This window comes from Marmota marmota, unplaced genomic scaffold, assembly GCF_001458135.2.
Source record: "Marmota marmota marmota unplaced genomic scaffold, marMar, whole genome shotgun sequence".
In the NCBI taxonomy this organism is placed as follows: domain Eukaryota; kingdom Metazoa; phylum Chordata; class Mammalia; order Rodentia; family Sciuridae; genus Marmota; species Marmota marmota.
The window spans coordinates 6,981,411-7,002,111 of record NW_026000205.1 but is presented as its reverse complement, the minus strand read 5'-3'; the positions used below and the strand labels follow the sequence as shown (position 1 = coordinate 7,002,111).

The following is a 20,701-nucleotide window of genomic DNA, read 5'->3' as shown; positions in this document are numbered from 1 at the left end:
CACTTCCCCCAAAGAAAGAAAAAGGACAGGATGTTGGGAGTGAACAACATGAGGGCCTAGGTCGTACTGGGAGGGGCCGGGTAGTGATACAGTGGAGAGGGGACCCTAGGGATATGGATGAGGGGTATGTAGGAGTTGGGGACAGAAAGCTGAGCTGCAAAAAGATGCTCCAAGACCTGTAAGAAGGTTCTTTGGGTCAGAAAGTGAAAGACACCAAAGGAGAGGGAGGGTCAGGACTCTGAGGGGGTCCTCATGGGCCTCTGTAGGGGGTTTGTCTAAAAAGGTTGGGGGCAAGGCAGGGAGAAGGTTAGATTTGGGATTGGGAAACATTCTTCTGACTGCTGAATGGGAGAAGGAGTAGAGGCTGGTGGCCCAGGCTGGAGGCCAGGGCTGTGTCCAGGTGGGAGACACTGGGGCTGGACCAGGGTGGGGTTATAGGGAGAAACGAGGGCAGGTGGCAAAGAGGTCTGTGAGCTGAGTCTCCATGGATATCAGTAACTGGCTGTGCCCAGGAGGACCCCAAGGCTCAGGCCTGGGTGGCAGGATGAATGCTGGGGCCATCACCAAGGTGGGATACAAATGAGACAGCCCAAGGAGACTAATGGGGAAGGGTCCTGAGTGGCCTGCTGAGGAGCTAGGTGCTCACCCCAAGGGCAGAGGGGAGTCACAGTTAAGAAGGGGAAAACAGGTCTAATTTGGGTCTCAGAAACATCCCTCTGGTTGCTAAAGAGGAGATGGATTGGAGGGAGAACGAGGAGAGGAGGGGGCCTAGAGAAGGGGACAGAGAAAAACACCAGGAGGCCAAATAGACAGGACTTAATGATGAGCTATTGGGATACGGAGACCCAAACAGAAATGGCCAAGGGCAGAGAGTCGGGCACCCAGCCACCTCGTACATAAGACTCCCAGGCACGCAGAGCCCCCTGTGCCCAACACACAGGGATGCAGAAATGGCCATGCAGGGGCAGCCAATACCCAGGTCCCGGATCTGCAAGGACCTGGATGCACAATGAGGCCAGAGGGAGGGAGCAGCGCAAGTGCAGAGACAGAGAAGTCCAAACCGCTGGGCACCTTGTCAGCTGTCATTGCCACGTGCAAGGAACTGCACGCACTTTGACCCAGATCACCCTCCAACTAGCCTGCTCCCTGGACCCTATTCTTAATCCCATCTTACAGAGGGACACGCTGAGGGACGGAGGCCAGTCACTTGCCCACAGTCACATCATTAGTGGGAGAGCTGGACTTGGGTCTGGGGGTGCTCCCATGAACGCACACACACTGGTGTCCAGCTTCTGTGTGTCAGCATCCGTGTCCCCTGGGATGCCCACCCAGCAGTGAACTTCCGTCTCTGAGCTTTCCCTAGGAGGCAGCTCCCGACCTGACTTGCCTGAAGGTGTCCATGGGCAGGCAGGGCAGCGTGCCCCTGCGTGCCTCTGCCTGCACCAGGCTCTGTGTCAATGCCATCTGAGTGTGTGTGTGTGTGTGTCCTTGTCCAAGGAGCCCTGAGTGTGAGGGGGGAATGAAGGGCCAAGGAGGCCTGGCTAGGGCCGGGCCCGGGGTGGAGGCAGGGGGCCGTCGTGGGCTGAGAGGGGAGTGGAGTTCTGGAAGAATGTTTACCAGACCCAGAGAGCCCAGGGGACAGCGCCCAGAACCCAGCACAGAGGCGCAGCCTCCTGCCTTCTGGGCCCAGGAGAGGGGCGCCGTCACCAGGGTCCCCGTCCCCCTTCCCCGCCTCCCTCCAAGGCCCCTTTAAGACCGGGCTGGTCCCCTGCTCTCGGGGTTAACCCCTTTCTGCCCAGGTGGCCCCCCGGGCTCCCGCCGGGGGCGGAGGCAGAGGGGGAGCCGGGGGCGGGGAAAGGGTTGTCCGAAGTCTGGGAGGAGAGGAGGCCGGGGACCGGGGACCGAGAAGGCGGCTGCGGAGGAGCGAAGCCGGCAGAGGGGCCCCGCTGGGCCAGGCGGGCAGTGCCAAAGCCGGGGAGCCCAGGGCTGGGGGGAGGGCCGGGGACAGCCCGGCCCTGCCCCCTCCCCTGCAGGGCGCCCAGCAACTTCGGAGGAAAGTTTGGCCTCGGTGGCGCGGTGGGGCCGGAGGATGGGCAGGGCGCTGGCCTGGTGCTTGGTGCTGTGCTGCTGGGGGTGCGCGACCCCCGAGGGTGAGTGATGGGGGCCCTCGGGCCGGGCCACCCACCAAGAGACAAGGGAAGTGGAGAGAGGAGGCGGGGGATGGATGGCAGGTGGCGGGGTGCTGGGCTGGCTTAGGGAGTTTCCTTGGGACAACGGAGAGCGGACTCGGAGAGAGGAGAGGGGGGAACAGAGACTGGGAACTATCAAGACCGCAGGGAAGAGACGAGGCAGAGAGGAACAGAAGGACAAGAAACAGAAACTGGGAGGGCCCAGGCGGGAGAAATGGAGGAGCCGGACAGGGGAATTTGAGGGAGGGAGCCCAAGGCAGAGGGGCTGAGCTGGGGGCTCAGGGAGGGCAGGCTGGGATCCCCACAGAGAAGCCCCAGGAGTGGCGGAATCCTGAGAGTCCCCTTTCCACTGTCAACCTCCCCACACCTGTCCCGGCTCCACTGAGGTCTGCTCCTCTCTGGGGAGCTTCTGCTTCCAGTTGTCACCCCTGTGGGGGGCTCCATTTCTCTCTCTCTCTCTCTCTCTCTCTCTCTCTCTCTCTCTCTCCCTCCCTCTCTTCATTTCCCTGTCTTTCTCTTTCTTTCCTTGTAACCCAGGGGAACTTTATTACTGAGCTACATCCCCATCCGTTTTTATTTTTCATTTTGAGAGAGGGTCTTGCCAAATTCCTCCATAAATTGTGGAGGCTGGCCTTGAACTTGTGATCCTCCTGCCTCAGCCTCCCAAGTTACTGGGATTACAGGTGTGAGCCACGATGCCCAGCTTCTCCATGTTCTCTAAGTCAGTGTCTGTCTTACCTGTCTGTCTCTCTCTCTCTCTCTCTCTTCTCAGTCTCTCTCTGTGACTCTCCCCTCTTTTCCCCTCTTGAGGGGTATTTCTTCATTTCTGTCTCTGTCTTTCCATCTCTCTCTTTCTCTCTCCCATCTCTCTTCCTGGCCCCTTTTCTTCCCCTGTATCCACCAGCCTGATCTGTGAAGTCTCTAGAGACCCTTGGGGCAGGCACTGGCCCCTGCCAGGCAACCCAGGGCGTGGGAGGCTGCCAGATCCCGGGCCTCCTTCCCAACGGAGGGATGGAGGCTGGACCTCAGTCCCCTGGGAAAACTCCCATCCTCCCCCAAGCCTAGGCCCTCCACCCCCTTCTGAGGTCACTCTACAACTATGTGGGCCTAAAGGCCTGGCGGGGTCCTGGCAGCCAGTGGGCAGGCAGAGACAGGGTGAAACTGTGGAGCTGGAGGGAATTAGGGGTTCCTAAACTCCTAAATTCCCATTTCCCCATAGGAGCAAAGGCTGAGGCTGATAATCCCTTTGTGGGGAGTCCAGGGAACATCACTGGTGCCCGAGGAATGGTGGGGACCCTTCGGTGTGAGCTCCAGGTTCAGGGGGAGCCCCCGGAGGTGACCTGGCTTCAGAATGGACAGATCCTAGAGCTGGCAGACAGCACCCAAACCCAGGTGCCTCTGGGCGAAGACTGGGACGATGAATGGAAAGTGGTCAGCCAACTCAGGTGTGCAGTCACCCCTCCCCCTACAAGCCTCTCCCCACCTCCGTCTACACCCCCCTCCATCAAGCAGAGGATGAAGAGGCCCTTCCTGGGCTGGAATCCCAGCTTGACCACTTGCAGGCTGTGTGGCTTGAACTGGTGACTTGACCTCGGGGTTTCACTTTCTTCTTCTGTAAAATGAATTAAAAATAGTGTCTACTTCATCCTCCCTGTGAGTTTTCAGTCCAGGCCCCTCTCCCAGTTCTGGTGACCTTTGCCAATGTTCAACTCTGACCCCCCACCTCTCCATCCCTCCTCTTCTGCCAGAATCGCATCCCTGCAGCTTACAGATGCCGGACAGTACCAGTGTGCGGTGGCTCTGGGCGGACAGACCTTCATGTCCCAGCCTGGCTACATAGGACTGGAAGGTGAGTCCTTGGGTCATAGGTTCTGAGGGATCAGAGGGTGCTGGGGGACTCAAGGCCCCTGGGGACATACAGCCTAGGAATGTCAGACATCTTCAGAGGTCAGGAAACTGTGAGTCCACAATTATGGGGGAGCAGGTTTGAGGGACTATGGTTATATGATCTTGGGGAGAAGACATCTTAGGAGTTGTTGGGTGTCCTGAGGGGCAGACATGCTTGGAGTAGGACATTCTGGGGTTAGGTAAGGAGTCAGAGGCAGGTGACTTAACTGTCTTTCCCATCTCCAGGGACCTCAGTTCCCCCATCAGTAAGATGAGATGAGGAGTCACACATTGTGGGAAAGAGAATCAGATATGCACCAACTATGTGTGTTGGTGCAAGCCTGTAATCCCAGCTACTCAGGAGACTGAGGCAGGAGGATTGCAATTTTGAGGCCAGCCTCAGCAGCCTAGCAAGATCCTGTCTCAGAAAATTTAAAAAAGGGCTGGGGATGTAGCCCAGAGTTAGACCACCCCTGGGTTCAATCCCCAGTGCATGCGCACACACATGTACACACAAGTACACACAAAGGAAGGGAGGGAGGGAGGGAAAAGAAACATGAGGGGCTCAGGTATGTTGGGGGTCAGGCATAAGGGGAATCAGGTATTGGGCTTATGTATTCTGGGTCAGTCATCTAAAGGAGGCTCAGGTGTCCCGAGGATTCAGACATGGGGGCTGGCAAGAGACCCTGCAAGGTGAGTCTGATGTCCAAAGCCTCACTCACCATCTTAGAAGTGGCTCAGACACCTGGGAGGTTCAGAGGGATCCACCGCCCTCCCCACAGGCCTGCCTTACTTCCTGGAAGAGCCGGAAGACAGGATTGTGACAGCTAACACCCCCTTCAACTTGAGCTGCTGGGCCCAGGGACCCCCAGAACCTGTGAATCTACTTTGGCTCCAGGATGCTGTCCCCCTGAGCCTGGACATGGCCCACAGCCCCCAGCACAACCTGCATGTCCCAGGTGAGTGTGGGAACACGGGCCAGGTCAGTGGAGAAGCCGGGCGAGGTGGAGGTGGGGGCAAGACAGCCCTTCACATTCGGCCTCTGTGTATCTGCCCCCACTGTCCCCCATCTCGGTGTTCTGCCTCTGTCTCCTTGTCTCTCTCTTGTGCCTCCCTCTGCCTCTTTCTGTGCCTTCTCCAGCTCCCTGCTTCTCTGTGCCTATCTCACTGTTTCTCTGAGCACATGTCTTTCTGTCTGTCTCTCTGCCTCTCCCTCTGTTGACCCCTGCCTCTCTCTGAATAGCATTCTTTGTCCTGGGTTTCCTCTGAGCTGTTCTGTGGTCCAAGTGTGTGGGTCTGGTGCCCCTTTGTCAGCCCTTGACCCAAGCAGGCCACCGGAACCAATGTCCCCTCCTGTCTTGCACCCCCCCACACACACAACCTGTCCACCTCCAGCCCTGAAGAGCCCTGATGACCTTGGTCAAGGGGAAGAGATCTTTTTGAAGAAGAAGGAAGGGGAAATGGGAGATAGAGAAAGTTAATTACAAAGAGACAGAATGAGAGATGCAAGGAGAGATAAGAGTTCACAGAGATGAGCCAAGATGGAGAAAGTCAGGACAAGTGGTGGAAAGCCCTCCTTCTGGGTGACCCTCTCCTGCATCACACAGAAGGGGCACCTTGCTGGGGGTCACATGGCAGTCAGAGGCAGAACTGGGGGAACTTGGATATGGGCTTCCCCCTTATGGAGGGAGGAGAGACAGGCACACAGATGGGTCAGCTCAGTCAGGGGAGGCACTTCCCTAGGCCAACCTGCTGCTTCCCTCTGTGGGGTGAGGAGTGGTCTCTGGGGTGAAGGAGGTGTCACATTCTCAGCATTCCTGAGGCCCTGAGTGTGCAAGGAAGCTGTGGTGACCATGCTGGCCCCCCAGAGAGGTGACTCGGCCCATGGCTCAAGTGGCCGGGTAGGGGCCTGAGTCAGCCTGGCAAGACCTGGGAGAGGCTTAGGGAGACAGAGAGAGGGAGGGAGAGAGGGAGGGAGGAGAGGTATGAGAGGGTCTTGTGTGTATCAGTGTGCAGCTATGAGGACAGACACCTACACTGAGTGGTGTGTCCATCCCTCTTTGTGTTTCTGTGTTCACAGCTGTTGAGACTGTGTGCATGGAGTGCGGGGAGGGCTGTAAGTGTGTTTTGTGGCTTTTGTGCACACTCTCTGTGTGGATGTGATAGTGTCTGCTCACAGGTGTGCATCTATAGGTGTGAGTGCATCCTGGTGTGGGCTTCTGTCCCCCTGTGGAATCAGGATGTGTTGGGGGATAAGTTGGTGTGTTTCCTATTGGCTGTTATAGATGCAGGTCCATGGATGTCTCTGTATGTCAGAGGGTAAGTGGGCTGTCATGAGTCTGTCACCACTAAGTCCTAGGTCTGAGATCTACTTCCATCTGGTCTCCCTGCATGTATTGATTGGCCCAGCTGCCTCTTGGGGGCTGAATCCAGGGTACCCTCCAGCCAGTGTGCATCTGCACACCTGTGCCAACCGTGTGTCCACCGCAGTGTCTCCCTCCTTGCGCATCTATGACAGGCCTTTGCGTCTGCACAACTCTTTTTCGTAACACCCTTCATCTCCATGGATGTGAAGCAACCTGAATGTGTCTGGCTATTTTGGCACAGATGAAGGTGTGGCTGTGGGGCTGGAGGTGGGGGCAGGTCAATCTCTCCCTCTCCAGCCTCAGTGTGCTTGTTGTCTGGAGTGTGTATCTCAATACGCAGGGAGGTTGGTGTTCCAAAGCGCCGAACCCCACGTATATTCTGTTGTTAGATGTTTGTGATTAATGTGTGCACATGTGCTTGTGTGTTTATGTTTGTCCTAACGTTGACTCATTTGTGTATGTGCGTCAGTATCAGCCCCTGTGTGTTTATGAGTAAGTCACTGTGCGTTTGTGTCACTGAGTGTTTGGGACAAGCATCAGCCCTGGGAATCCGAGTAGCTTAGCCAATGTTGCGTTTTTTGTGTATGCCTGAGCGCTAAAAAAAACGGCCCCTGTGTGTTAGGCGTGATTCATTGTGTGTGGGGGGGAGGTGCCTTGGCTAGGAATTTTGTCAGTTTGTCCCTCTGTCTACTCAGGGTGTGTCCTCTTTCTCCTTCCATCCTTCTCCTTCCCTCGGAAAAGGATTGGGGGGGGGAGCAAAGAGGGAGGCAGTACATCTGGAAAGCACATCTGGAGTAGGAAAGAGCCTGCTGGTGGGGAGGGGGGGTCCCAGACCCCTTGGTCCCTCCTGTCTCCCTCCCTCAAGGTGCAGCCACTGGGGCCTGGAAAGAGGGGGTCCCCGGCCAGGCCCCCAGGCCAGCCGGAAGTGCCGGGGTGGGGGGGGCGCCCCGGTGACTCACGCGGGGGCAGGAATGCTGCGGTCGGAACTGGACCCGGCTCCAGAACCCCCCCTCGCCCGGATCTGCTCATCCACCCGCCAGCTCCCGCGCCCTGACTCTGGCGGCCCCCACGTGCCAGGTGGCTGGAGCCGACCCAGCTCCCCCGCCCGGCCGCTGGGCTGTCTTGTTCCTCTCGGCGGCGGGGCGGCGGGGCGGCGGGGCCCGGGCACCTGACCTTGGCCGGGACGGCAACTGGGCAGCCGCCGCGGGGCGCTTCCCTGCCCACCCCCTTCCGGCCTCTGTGACTTTCCCCTAATCCACTCCCTCTGCTGACGGAAAAAAGGAAACTTTGTGTCTGGGGACAGAGGCCGCCCTCCAGAGCGGACCCGAGGGTGGGAACTGGTGGGAACGGACGCACGCACGCAGCCACCCGGAGCTCAGCAGGACAGCTGTCCCCAGAGCCGCTGAGCCACGCACACACCCACGCAGACAGCACACCGAAGAGCAGGCTGGAAACTTGGTCCTTTGCACATCCTGCCCCCCACCCCCGACATTGTGCATCTGTGTGTGTTGTATAGCTGCGCACTGGGTATCCATGTGTTTGTGTGTCTTTATGTGTGCACATGTTTATGGGTAACAGTGACAGGTATGTGTGCCTGTGCACACAAAGGTGCCTACAAGTGTAGAGACATTGAACAGTTGTTCAAGACACGTTAACTTCCTAACCCACAGAATTATGTGGTACTTGTCCACATACATACTCAGAAATGCTCATGTGTTCACTGTTGTACACACAAATTCATTCACTCAACAAACATTTATGGAGCACCTATTGTGTGCTGGCCACCCTGACAGCAGGGAACAAAACAACACAACTAGCCAGGCACCATGGTGCATGCCTGTAACTCCAGTGGCTCAGGAGGCTGAGGCAGGAGGATCACAAGTTCAAAGCCAGCCTCAGCAGCATAGCAAGACCCTGACTCAAAATAAAAAGGGCTGGGGATGCGGTTCAGTGGTTAAGCACCTCTGAGTACCTCAATTCCTGGTACCAAAAAAAAAAAAAAAATCCCAAAACCCACACACAACCTGCCTCCCTGGAGCTGACATTCTCGCAGGGGAGACCCACAATGAGCAGGACACTTGGCAACATGCAAAGCCATGGAGCAGAATAACAGGTATCATTTCAGAATAAAATGAAGGAAGGAGGGAGGGGGGCATATGGACCTGTGGGAAGACTGTTTCAAGTGAGTACTGTTTCCAGGGCAGGAACACGCTTCCCAGGTGTGTATTCCAGAAACACCAGAGGCCAGTGATCAGACTGAGCAAGGAGAAGGGGGTGGACAGGAGGCCCACTTACCAATGAACAAACACTTGTCTGTGTGCACACACCCACATCCTAAGCATGTGTCTGTCTTGTGTATATACCTCCACGTCCGTCTAAATCAGTTTGTGCATGTATATGAGTGTGTGTATTTGTGTCTGTGTGTGCCTGCCTGTGTGTGTGTTTCTGTGTGTCTGGTTGTCATTGTTTTTGCAGTATTGGGATTGAACTCGGGGCGTTTTACCACTGAACTACACCCCCAGGCTTTTTATTTTTTATTTCGAGACAGGGTCTTTCTAAATTGCTGAGGGCCTCCCTAAGTTGCTGAGGCTGGCCTCAAACTTGCGATCCTCCTGCCTCAGGCTCCTGAGTCACTGGCATTACAGGCATGTGACCATGCCCAGCTGTTTTTGTGTGTTTGAATGTGTCGTGGGAGTATGGATGAGGAGGCGTGCTTCTGTGTGTACCTCTGTGTGCATCTTAGTATGTATGTTCCTATCTGGGTGTGACAGAGCAAGTGAGTAAGCCATGTGAATCCCTGGGGGGGGGCTGAAGCCCACAGCCTGTCCCTGTGTATGTGGGTGGAGTCTGTGTTCCTAATGCATAGCTCTGCCCTCCCCACACTCCCTCTGCTTGCAAATGCCCGTCAGGTTGGCACTGGCCAGGCTGGGTGAGGTAGGGTGGCTTGGCATGGTCGAGTCTCTCTTTCCAGATCTGACACTGGGCTCCTCTCCCATGTGATTCCCTAGGCCTGAACAAGACATCTTCTTTCTCCTGCGAAGCCCATAATGCCAAGGGGGTCACCACATCCCGCACAGCCACCATCACAGGTGACAGAAAAGGGACCTGGGGAGCTGGGTGTCTGAGGGAGGGGTTGAGGCCAGGAGTCCGAGCAGGAGGCAGAGGGCAGCGTTGGCAGCTTTGGGTAAAGATCCCCAGGGTCAGTCTCTCCCCTTGTCTGTCCACAGTGCTTCCCCAGCGGCCCCGTGACCTCCACCTGATTTCCCGCCAGCCCACAGAGCTGGAGGTGGCTTGGACCCCAGGCCTGAGTGGCATCTACCCTCTCACTCATTGCACCCTACAGGTGAGATTCCCTGAGCTTGGTCACCTCAATCTCAGGCCTCTTTCTACCCAGTATTTTCCTCCCCTAGCCCTTCCAGGCCACTGGTGTATTGAAAGGAAATAGAGTCCTGGGTTCAAATCCTGACTCCACTCCCTGCTGACATTCTTCCAGGGGAGACCCACAATGAGCAGGACAAGTCAATTAACCTCTTGTGAGCTTGGGCAAGTCACTTAACCTCTCTGGGTCTCCATTCTCTCATCTATAATACAAGCATAATGGTAGCACCCACCTGATAGGCTCATGGTGAGACTCCAATAGAGAAAACGAAAGTAACCAACTTAAACTAGTATCTGGAACAAAGGAGATGCCTCATGAACTATTAGCCATTTTTGTTGTTTTTAGCCAGGTTGGAGCTGGTCTGTCACCCCTGGATACCCACAACTCTGAGCTTTCCCAACTCAGCCCTGACCCCTCTGGGTCATCACTGTCTGGGGTGTATCATGGCCTGTGGGTTCTGGGGGGGTCAGAGTTGTCAGTCACCCTGGCTCCTCCTTATTGCCCAACACAGGCCAATCACAGAGCAGGAACATTTGTTAGAAGAATATGCAACAATAGAGATGAGCTAGACCCAGTTGCTGCCCTGAAGTTGCTCCTACTCTAGAGTAAGGAAAACACAGGTGCGAGTGCAGACAAGTCACCAGCTCTGTAAACACAGGCCTGCTGCTGGTCTGACTTTCCCTGAGGTTCAGAAGTTGGAGATGAGGGTTGGATGGTGGCTGCCAGATGACAGTAGTCAATGATGACCCACTGAAAGCCAGCTGTGTGCTGGGCCTTGTGCTATGGCTTCATGCACACCCCCTCATGTGTTTGTGAAGGAGGGTCTGTGGATATACCCATTTTCCAGATGAAGAAACTGAGGCTCAGAGATGTTAAGCAACTCACCCAAGGTCACAGGCAGAAAGTGGCAGAGGCAGGATTCAAACCCTGTCTCTCTAATCCCAAATGATGCTGTGTAGCCAGTACCTGATTATTTGGGAATTGCCTGCCTGTCTTCTTTCTTGCACTGCTCTGGGCCCAGCCTTTTCTTCGTGCCATTTTAACCTGGGAAGTGAGCAGCTGTTCGTCTTGCCCTTTTCAAGGTAAGGAACTGGGGCCACAGAGGGAATGTGACCCCGCCCCCACGCCCATGCCCACGGCTAGAAGGATGAAGCTATGATTCAGTGCCATAGGGCAGCCCAACATGGGAGACCTCGAAGGCCAGGTCAGCCATTAGCTGCATCCCCACCCACATCCATCAAGTGTCCCCAGGAAAGCAGAAGTGTGTCCTCTTCCCTCTCCAGGTCTCACTTCCTGCTGTGCTCAGGCTGGGGCTGAATGGCTCTGGGGGAGGGCCATGGCCATCCCAGGAAAAAGAGAAGTAGGAGTGGGTCTGGCTGCTGAGCCCCTCTCCCCTTTGTCCTGGCACAGCTTCCTCTTCCCTCTGTCCTGGTGGGTCAGAGAGCAGGCATGGGGACAGCCTCTCCCTCCTGCTACTCACCATCGGCCTGCCTCGTCCCTGGGTCTCCCGGCGGTGCCATCTTCCCCTGGGAGGACTGTGTGACTTTGGACAGGCTCCCAAACCCCTCTGGATCTCAGCTTTCTCATCAGTAGAATGGGAATGAGAACAGAGAAGTCAGTGGGTTCATCCAGGAAGGTGCTGAACGGGGAGCCTGATCCCTCCATGGTACCAAGAAATGCAGAGCACTTGCCTTGCATGATCAAGGCCCTAGGTTCCATTCCCAGCACCAGAAAAGGGAAAAGAGAAATGCTGCTGTTGCTATTATGATATTCAGACCTGTTCGACGTGCATTGTGTCATTAGACTTTACACCCTGGCAACTAGAGACTCAGGGGCCCATTTTCTAGAGACAGAAACTAATTCAGAGAAGTTAAGACATTCACCTTTTGTCAAACAGCAAATAATGTCCAAGGCAGGACTTAAGACCCAAGGAATCTGGCTTCAGGGCTCACATCCTTAAGCAGGGGCCTGGGTAGATGTACGAAGAACCTGTAGAGCTGTGCAGGGTGTGCAGTGTTGGACACTTGCTGCCAGACAGCCTCCCACACACATCCAATAACAGTGACAAGCACGTTGTGTGCACAGGTCATCTCCTGAATGCCTGTATGCATCCAGTCAACCTGCAAATTGCCACTGTTACACGTTTTTTGGTTTTTTTTCCCTCCAGTATTATTAGGAATTGTTGTTTTACCACTGAGCCACATCCCCAGCCCACTTTATTTTTTTATTTTGGACAAGATCTCCCTAAGTTGCTGAGGCTGGCCTTGAACTTGTGATCCTCCTGCCTCAGCCTCCCAAGTGGCTGGGATTACAGGCATGCATCAGTGCACCCAGCTAGTTCAAGATAACTTTTTAAAAATCAGGGAATTCTCCAGGCTTGGTGGTATGCACTTGTAATCCCAGCAACTCGGGAGGTAGAGGCAGGAGGATCGTGAGTTCAAAGCCAGCCTCAGCAACTTAACAAGGCCCTACGCAATTTAGTGAGAACCTGTCTCTAAATAAAAAAATAAAAAGGCCTGGGGAAGTGGCTCAATGGTTAAGCCCGCTTGGTTCAATCCCTGGTACCAAAAACAAAAACAAAACAGGGAATTCAACTCTAGAAGCTTAGAACGGGACCTCAAATCTGCTCATTTTCCAGATAAGGAAACTGAGGCTCAGAAAGGGAAAGAGTCTTGAAGAGTCTTAGCAGAGGTGGCTTTTGACAGAGCCACATCATCTACCTCCATGGTTTCTTTGCTTTGCTAATCTAGGTGTCCATATTGTCCCAGATGGAGCCGCAACACACACACACACACACACACACACTCACTCACACCCTTGCAAAGTTGTGTGGTTGTGCTGGGATGCCACGGTTGAGAGGGGCGTGACTGCTGTGCGTGATTGCGTGGGCGTCCTGGCCTCACCCCTTTCCCTCTCCGTAGGCTGTGCTGTCAGACGACAGGGTGGGTGTCTGGCTGGGAGAGCCGGACCCCCCGGAGGAGCCCCTCATCTTGCAGGCATCTGTGCCCCCCCACCAGCTTCGGTTGAGCAGACTCCACCCTCACACCCCTTATCATATCCGGGTGTCCTGCACCAGCAACCAGGGCCCCTCACCCTGGACCCACTGGCTCCCCGTGGAGACACCAGAGGGAGGTAAGAGGGTTGGGGAGGGACATGGCCCCGCCCACTAGACTTTGCTTGCACCAGTCCCCCAGAGTGTCCCCTCTCACCCCCTTGCCCCATATGGCCTCAGTCTCCCTCCTGTCCAGTGCCTGACCCCTCGGCACTGCCCACTGGCATCTCTCCCAGATCTCTGCCCTGTGCTTCCGCTCACAGGAGGCTTGCTCGGGTTGCCTGCGCGTGTACCCTGTGCTCCCTGCCTCCAATTCCTGGGAACAGGGGCGGGGGTCAGAAAGAGGTGGGGGTGCCAGCTTCCCCTCTTCCCTGTCCTCCAGTGCCCCTGGGTCCCCCTGAGAACGTTAGCGCCATGCGGAATGGGAGCCAGGCCCTCGTGTGTTGGCAGGAGCCAAGGGCGCCCCTGCAGGGCACCCTGTTAGGGTACCGGCTGGCGTATCGAGGCCAGGACACCCCAGAGGTGGGTGCTGCTGGCTGGGCATGGGTGGAATGGTTGGGGGAGGAGGGAGATGGGAAGAAGGCAGACCCCTGCGCGGCTTAAAACTACAGAGATACCACACTTGGTGCAGAACATTCTGGGCAGCAAAAGGAGATCCAAGGCAGAGATTAGGGAATGGCTATATATGACCCAATGCAAAAGCATTTCAGTATTCTAACAGTTTTACAGCCAGTAGCCATATGGCCTTTTGAGGAAGAGGCATATTTTCCTAATTTGCACAAAGGTACTACCTGAGTTCGTAATACCCTGGGTGGTGGAGGCAGATAGGATGGGAATTGGAAGGAGTTAGAGAGATGAATGTGAAAATCCAGTTCTTCACATTGACTGAGCAGTGCCATGCACCTAGCACGGTGCTAAGGAATCCAGGACATGGTAGAGAGTTAGCAGATAAAAGTCTCTGCCTGACGCAGCTAATGTTCCACTGGCCAGGGGTAAGGAGGGAAGAGAGGGCTTGGAGAAAGAGATGGAGTTGAGGCCAAGTGTGCAGTCCTGAGTTGGGGGCCTGGGTTCTGCTCTAATGCCACTTCTGACCTCCTAGGTGCTAATGGATGTAGGGCTAAAGCAAGAGGTGACCCTGGAACTGCGGGGGGACGGGGCTGTGCCTAACCTGACGGTGTCTGTGGCAGCCTACACCGCTGCTGGGGATGGGCCCTGGAGCCTCCCTGTGCCCCTGGAACCCTGGCGCCCAGGTAACTACAAAGCCATGCTCAGCCCCCCTGCAATCTACCCACAAGGACCTCGCCTCTCCTTGATGGCCTTGACTTGCTCCCTGTACGTTTTGTGTTTGTGTTACCCCAGCCGAGTCCCATTGGAAACCTCCCTCACTCCCTCATGCGAGCCCTCTCTGAGCATGTCTCCCCTCTGTCCTTTCTCCTCACAGGGCAAGGACAGCCAATCCACCAGCTGGGTAAGGGCTTTTGTACCCCTTCTTCCCTCCGTCCCCTCAACACCCAGTGAGGGGTCAGTCACCTCTCATGTACTCTTGACACATTCTCTTCATGTTTCTTAAACTCATTACTTGAACCCTCTGCTTTTTGGGTTTGTGTGGTCCTTGATGGAGGTGTCTAGAATGGCCCAGCACTTTGTAGGTACTTGGTGAATGGTAGATGGATGGATGGATGATGGATAAATGGATGGATGGATGGATGAGTGGATGGGTGGACAGATGGATGGATGGATGAACAGATGGACAGATGGATGGATGGGTGGACAGATGGACGGATGGGTGGATGGATGGATGAGTGGACAGATGGGTGGGTGGATGGTGGTTGAATGGATGGGTGGGTGGGTATATGGAAAGTGAATGAGTACTTGGATAGGTGAATGAAGGCATGGGCAGGTTGAAGAAAGGATAGGTGGCTGGATAAGTGAGTAAATGAATGGATGTGTGGGTGGGTGGATTAGTAGAGGAAGGATAGAGAGTGGATGGGTATATGGATGGATGAATGGATGCATGGGCAGATCAAAGGATAGATGTTTGGATGAGTGAGTAAATGAATAGATGCATGGATTGGTGGGTGGGTAGGTGGATGGATGGATGCATGCATGGATAGATGGATGGATAGAGTGGATAGATGGATGGATGGTGCATGGATGGATGGATGGACAGAAGGATGGACCAATGGATGGATGAATGGGGTGTCCTCCATACATCCATCCTCTCAAATATTTCTCCAATGATTCTTGAACATTCCTCCTACATGTATTGTACCCTGACACTAATACAGTCCACCATCTGTAAGTCAACTCACTATCCTTGAACACTCTCTCACGCCTTTCCATATTTCTTCACACATTCTTTCCACACGCACTCCACCCTCCTTCTATATCCCATCATGTTCCTTCCCTCCTTACACACACCTCCCGAGCCCATGACACACCTTCTCCTCTCATTCACGAGCTCTGTAAACCTGGAACCCACTCATCATGTATTCCATGTTGCAAACACTGGAAAACTTACAACCCACAGTTCATCCCACGCTCCTTAGATGTCACCCCCTCACCCCCACCAATCAGAACCCATTTTAACACACACACATACGCACACACAGAAATTCTTGACTAATCCTTCCGCCCTTTTGCACACCTGTCCCATCCTACTCACATGCCATGATCACTGTGCCCTCCACTCACGCTGAAGTTACATCCTCAAAAATCAAGGCTCCTTCCTTGTGTCAAAAACTAACAGCTGGCTGGGCGCAGTGGCGCATGCCTGTAATCCTAGCAGTTTAGGAGGCTGAGACAGGACGATTGTGGGTTCAAAGCCAGCCTCAGCAATTTAGTGAGGCACTAAGCAACTCAGTGAGACCCTGTCTCTGAATAAAATATGAAAAAGGGTTGGTTAAGTGCCCTTGAGTTCAATCCCAGTACCAAAACAAACAAACAAACAAAAAAAACCCAAAAAACTAACAGCTGGGGCTGGGGCTGGGGCTCAGTGGTAGAGCACTTGCCTAACACGTGTGAGGCACTGGGTTCAATTCTCAGCACCACATAAGAAAAAAATAAAGTTCCATGAACAACTAAAAAAAATACATAAATAAAAAACTAACAGCTGTCCCCCTGTGCGCACTCACCACACCCCTTTGCTCACTCATTTCACTCTCATTCTCGCTTTCTGTACTCACGGAACACTATTCAGAGATGTTCCCTAGTTTTCTGTCCCCATACTCCTTCCGCACGCCCTGCACACACCTCTCGCACTATCCTGTGCTACAGGAATTCTCTTCCCCACTCACCTGTTCTCCACCCCCAGGCCCAGCTCCTTGCACCACCATCACACACACACACCCCTGGACTGCTTCAGATTTGCCATGTCCATCCGTGTCCATCCGTCCCTCCTTGCATCCCTGCAGCCCATTCTGGATGCATCTGTCTTCCCCTCGCACTCATTGCACTAATTACACATTCCTCAAGAACTCATCCTACTCTGAGTTCACCCATCCTGCAAGTTTCTCACTCTTTGTGCTTAACAGACATACCGTGTCCATTGCATGCCCCGCCCAGCCCCGCTTAGCCCCGCCTAGCAGTGTTCCTGGGTTTGCAGGTGTCTCCATCCCTTCCAAAGACATCCACAGCTTTGTCCATGCCTCCTGCCTTCCTCCCACATCCCATCCTTGGGTCCCAGGGAGCTGGATCCAGGACCTCAGCCATGACCTGTCCCCCATACCTCCTGACAGTGAGTGAACCCCCAGCTCCTGCCTTCTCGTGGCGCTGGTGGTATGTACTGCTGGGAGCAATTGTGGCTGCTGCCTGTGTCCTCATCTTGGCCCTGTTCCTTGTCCACCAGCGAAAGAAGGAGACCCGCTATGGGTGAGTTAGCGCTCCATGGGGAGGCTTCTGTGGACTGGAGGCTTCTATGGACTGAAGCTGGGAGGCCGGGAGGCCAGTGAGGAGGCTGGTGTGGGAAGAGAGAGGACCAAGAATCGGAACAAGGGCCAGGAGGCCTGGGGGATGGATGGAGGGCCGAAGGGAGCAGTCCAAGATGTGCTCAGCAGACGCTGGAGCACAGGGACAGAGGGCTCGGGTCTGGGATGGTGCCTGCTTTAGCCACTGGTGGAAGGAGTGGGGTCCGCATGATTTACAGGTTTCTCCCCATTTCCCCAGAGAGGTGTTTGAGCCAACAGGGGAGAGAGGTGAACTCGTAGTCAGGTACCGTGCGCGCAAGTCCTACAGTCGCCGGACCACCGAAGCCACCCGTAAGTAGACTCTGTGCTTCCCTGCGCTGGCCTGGAACTAAAATAACCATAGAGAACTGGGTATTCAGAGCTTCTGTAGGTGAGTGAGAGAAGAATCTCTGAAGGCCTTTGGATACTGGAGTGTTAGAACAGTCCCTGAGCGGAATTGTGGAACCATACGGAGCTTTGGGCTAATAGAATCTTAGACACAGTTGGTCTTCAAATCACCAGACCTCAGAGCCATAAGATCTTGGAATAATGTGGGCATGGTGATGATAATGATGAAGAGTGTGACAGTGAAAATGATGAGCTGGTGATAGGGACAGTGCTGGAGGTGATGATGGTAAGCACCGTGAGGAGACGTGATGGTGATGGTGATATGACAGCCTAGCCTAGCGCGTCCTATGCGACAGGTGCCACTCAAAGGATTCTACACATATCGCCCCCTTGATCCTAACAACCACTCAAGGACATGGGTACTTACCTGTGGGGAAATGGTGGCACAGAATGGTTAAATAAGTGACTCAAAGCCATACAGCTTGTAAGTTGGATAGCTGGGATTTGAACCCAGATTGTTGCGCTCTGAAGTCTGTATACATAACTACCATGCTGTGCAGCCTCTTAGACTCATAGAATGTTAGGGAGATAGAATCGATTTTGGCCTGAAAAATGATGTGCTCATCACTATTCTATTGGTGAAAATCATAGAATCATAGCTTATAGAACTTTCTGAGGACCATAGAGGTCACAGCTAATGAGGGACAGAGGGAGGTCTTGATCTCACACACAGCTGCAGGCCCCAGGGGGATGTTTGGAAAGGGCTGGGAAAGACATTTATCTAAGAGGAGAAGGAAGAAGAAGAGAGAGAATTGCAGTAATTTAACGGAATAGTACACAGAGGCAGTTCCTAAAGTGTGATTCTGGTCCCTTGGGGTCCCTGAGACCTAGCAGGGGGCCTGGGGTCAAAACAGTTTTCATAATAATACCAAGATGTCATTTGCCCTTTTGCATGCTCCTCTGGTGAACATTCAAGGGCGTTTTCCTGAGGCTCCCTGACCTGCTGTGATGTCCTCAATTGCTGATGGATGAGTGCTTGTGTGTTCCTGTGTCTTAAAAATCTATCAGTTTTAGCCGGGGATGCACGCCTGTGATCCCAGTGGCTTGGGAGGTTGAGGCAGGAGGATCACAAGTTCAAGGTCAGCCTTAGCAACTTAGCGAGGCCCTAAGCAACTTAGCGAGACTCTTTCTCAAAATAAAGTATAAAAAGGGCTGGGAATGTGGCTCAGAGCTAAGCACCCCTGAATTCAATCCCCAGTACCAAAAAAAAAAAAAAAGAAAGAAAGAGAAAGAAAGTGGATGCCCCAGGAAAACAGGTCATGTCCTATTCTTGACCTGAGTGTTGGTTTTACAGTGATGTTCACAATGAATTTGTGAAAATCCATTGAGCTGCTCACTTAAAATTTATGTGCAGATTATACTTCAATAAAAAGAAATAATTAAAAAATAATGTTTAATATCGATTTACCAAATATTTTCATATCTCTTATAAATTTTAGTTGAATATTATGTCTGGTGTGCTACCTGATAATGTCTTTTATATGAGGACTTATTTGCTTATTTACTTTGTGATGGGCCCATAATGATTGTACTTATGGGGTGCCGGGGAAACTTGGAGACAGGTGTGCAATGTGGAGTGTTGAAGTCAAGATAATTACCATTGTCATCTCCTGAACATTTGCCATTTCTTTGTGCTGGGAATTTCTGAATTCCTCTTTAAAAGAAATAATTGGGGGGTGGTATTAGGGATTGAATTCAGGGGCCCTTGATCACTGAGCTACAATCCCAGTCCTATTTTGTATTTTATTTAGAGACAGGTTCTCAATGAGTTGCTTAGCATCTCGCTTTTGCTGAGGCTGGCTTTGAACTCATAATCCTCCTGCCTCAGCCTCCCGAACTGCTGGGATTACAGGAGTGCCCCATCTCGCCCAGCTAAAAGAAATATTTTTAATAACTGGTACAGCAGAGCAATTGTGGTACACACCGGAGCAAAATTGTGGCCCCATTTTACTCCCATAGTTGCCACTGTGGGGTGTCGTCAGAGGAGCTGGGCTGGGGAGGCGGGATGTCCAGGGCAGTAGCTAATTCTGAATCAAAGCAGAAGTAGTTCAGTGTCTCAACCAAGGGCACATCCCTGCTGGCGAGGGCCACCTGGAAGGCAGCCCACTCCATGGCTCTGCCCACCCTCCCTGCAGTGAACAGCCTGGGCATCAGTGAGGAGCTGAAGGAGAAACTGCGGGACGTGATGGTGGACCGGCATAAGGTGGCCCTGGGGAAGACCCTGGGAGAAGGTGAGTCCTCCCCATGCACGCATCTCCTGAACCCTGGGGTCTTTCAATTCCCCGCCCCCACCCAGCTCCAGGAAATACAGTCCCCACGCCCCCACCACTCCCCCAGGTCAGTGTCTTCCTCCCGCCCTCCACAGGGGAGTTCGGAGCTGTGATGGAGGGCCAGCTCAACCAGGACGACTCCATCCTCAAGGTGGCTGTGAAGACCATGAAGAGTGAGTCTGAGCATGCGTGTGCACACCTGGGGACGCCCATCCCCGATGCCAGGCCCCTTCCCTGTGCCCCAGGAGAGCAGAAAAGTCAGTGTGTATAGCCGGGGAATGGAGCTCCTGCCAGGTACTTCAATAGAAAGAACCCAACCTGGGGACATTACTCCCGCAGCCAGCCGAGGAAGGGCTGGAGGAACGGGAGCAGGGAGGCAAGCTGGACGTCAGCGGCAGCAGCTGGACGTCACGTCCACCCCTAGGCCTGAAGGGCTGAGGGAGGAAGGGTGTTACCAGAGCCGTGGCCGGGAGCGCCCGGAAGAAGATGGGAACACAGAGTTAGGGGCCGCCTGTGGGAGCTGTAAACACAGGGGACAGACAGCTTCCACCAAGGGGATTCAAGGAGCAGAAAGAGCGAGAACTGTGCTGGTTCCTCCCCGTCTCCCTCCCCCTGCCAGTTGGCAAACCCCAGCAGGGAATCCCTTCCGTGGGAGCCTGGGAAATGCAGTTTTAGGATCGTCCCTTTGTGACCCATAGGTAGCAGAGCACAGGCAGGTCCAGATCAGCTGGATGCTTCCTTTACCAGCTGTGCGATCTTAGGCTAGGGACTCCCTCTCTGAGCTTCCCTCGTCTGAGGGAAGACAGCAAGGTGCCCGGCTGCCTGGGTTGGAACTCTGCCTGTTGGTTTCTAAGTCACGTGAGCCCTTCAGGCAGGTTTCTTAAACTTTTGGGGCCTTGGTCTCCTCATCTTTTAAATGGGGCGATGAGTTAGAACATCTGTTTGATGGAAATCAGATGATGATGATGATGGTGATGGTGACAATGACGATGATAATGACAACAATGATAGGAGGAGGAGGGAAGGATGACCCACCCCCTTTCACCTGATCTTCTCCCCCAAGTTGCCATCTGCACAAGATCAGAGCTGGAGGATTTCCTGAGTGAAGCTGTGTGCATGAAGGAATTCGACCACCCCAACGTCATGAGGCTCATTGGTGAGTGACGGAGGGACCCATTCCCACGAGGCCAACCCGAGGGAAGAGCC

General features: G+C 54.0%; 1 protein-coding gene across 2 annotated transcripts in view; it reads left to right on the top strand.

The window, feature by feature from the left end:
- Positions 1–1,643: 1,643 nt before the first annotated feature.
- The window catches only part of Axl (AXL receptor tyrosine kinase), a 28,884-nt gene continuing 9,826 nt past the window's right edge, over positions 1,644–20,701 (top strand). Inside the window, exons 1-15 of one of the 2 annotated variants that reach the window (XM_015496818.2) lie at positions 1,646–2,150; positions 3,409–3,634; positions 3,938–4,038; positions 4,859–5,035; positions 9,451–9,531; positions 9,670–9,785; positions 12,743–12,953; positions 13,256–13,395; positions 13,973–14,123; positions 14,315–14,341; positions 16,611–16,743; positions 17,038–17,129; positions 19,361–19,456; positions 19,591–19,668; positions 20,559–20,651. In XM_015496818.2, the coding sequence (XP_015352304.1) occupies positions 2,090–2,150; positions 3,409–3,634; positions 3,938–4,038; positions 4,859–5,035; positions 9,451–9,531; positions 9,670–9,785; positions 12,743–12,953; positions 13,256–13,395; positions 13,973–14,123; positions 14,315–14,341; positions 16,611–16,743; positions 17,038–17,129; positions 19,361–19,456; positions 19,591–19,668; positions 20,559–20,651 (1,783 nt within the window). In that variant the 5' untranslated portion in view covers positions 1,646–2,089. Of the gene's footprint in view, positions 2,151–3,408; positions 3,635–3,937; positions 4,039–4,858; positions 5,036–9,450; positions 9,532–9,669; positions 9,786–12,742; positions 12,954–13,255; positions 13,396–13,972; positions 14,124–14,314; positions 14,342–16,610; positions 16,744–17,037; positions 17,130–19,360; positions 19,457–19,590; positions 19,669–20,558; positions 20,652–20,701 lie in introns of both variants that reach the window. The other variant, XM_015496819.2, reaches the window with a different exon arrangement.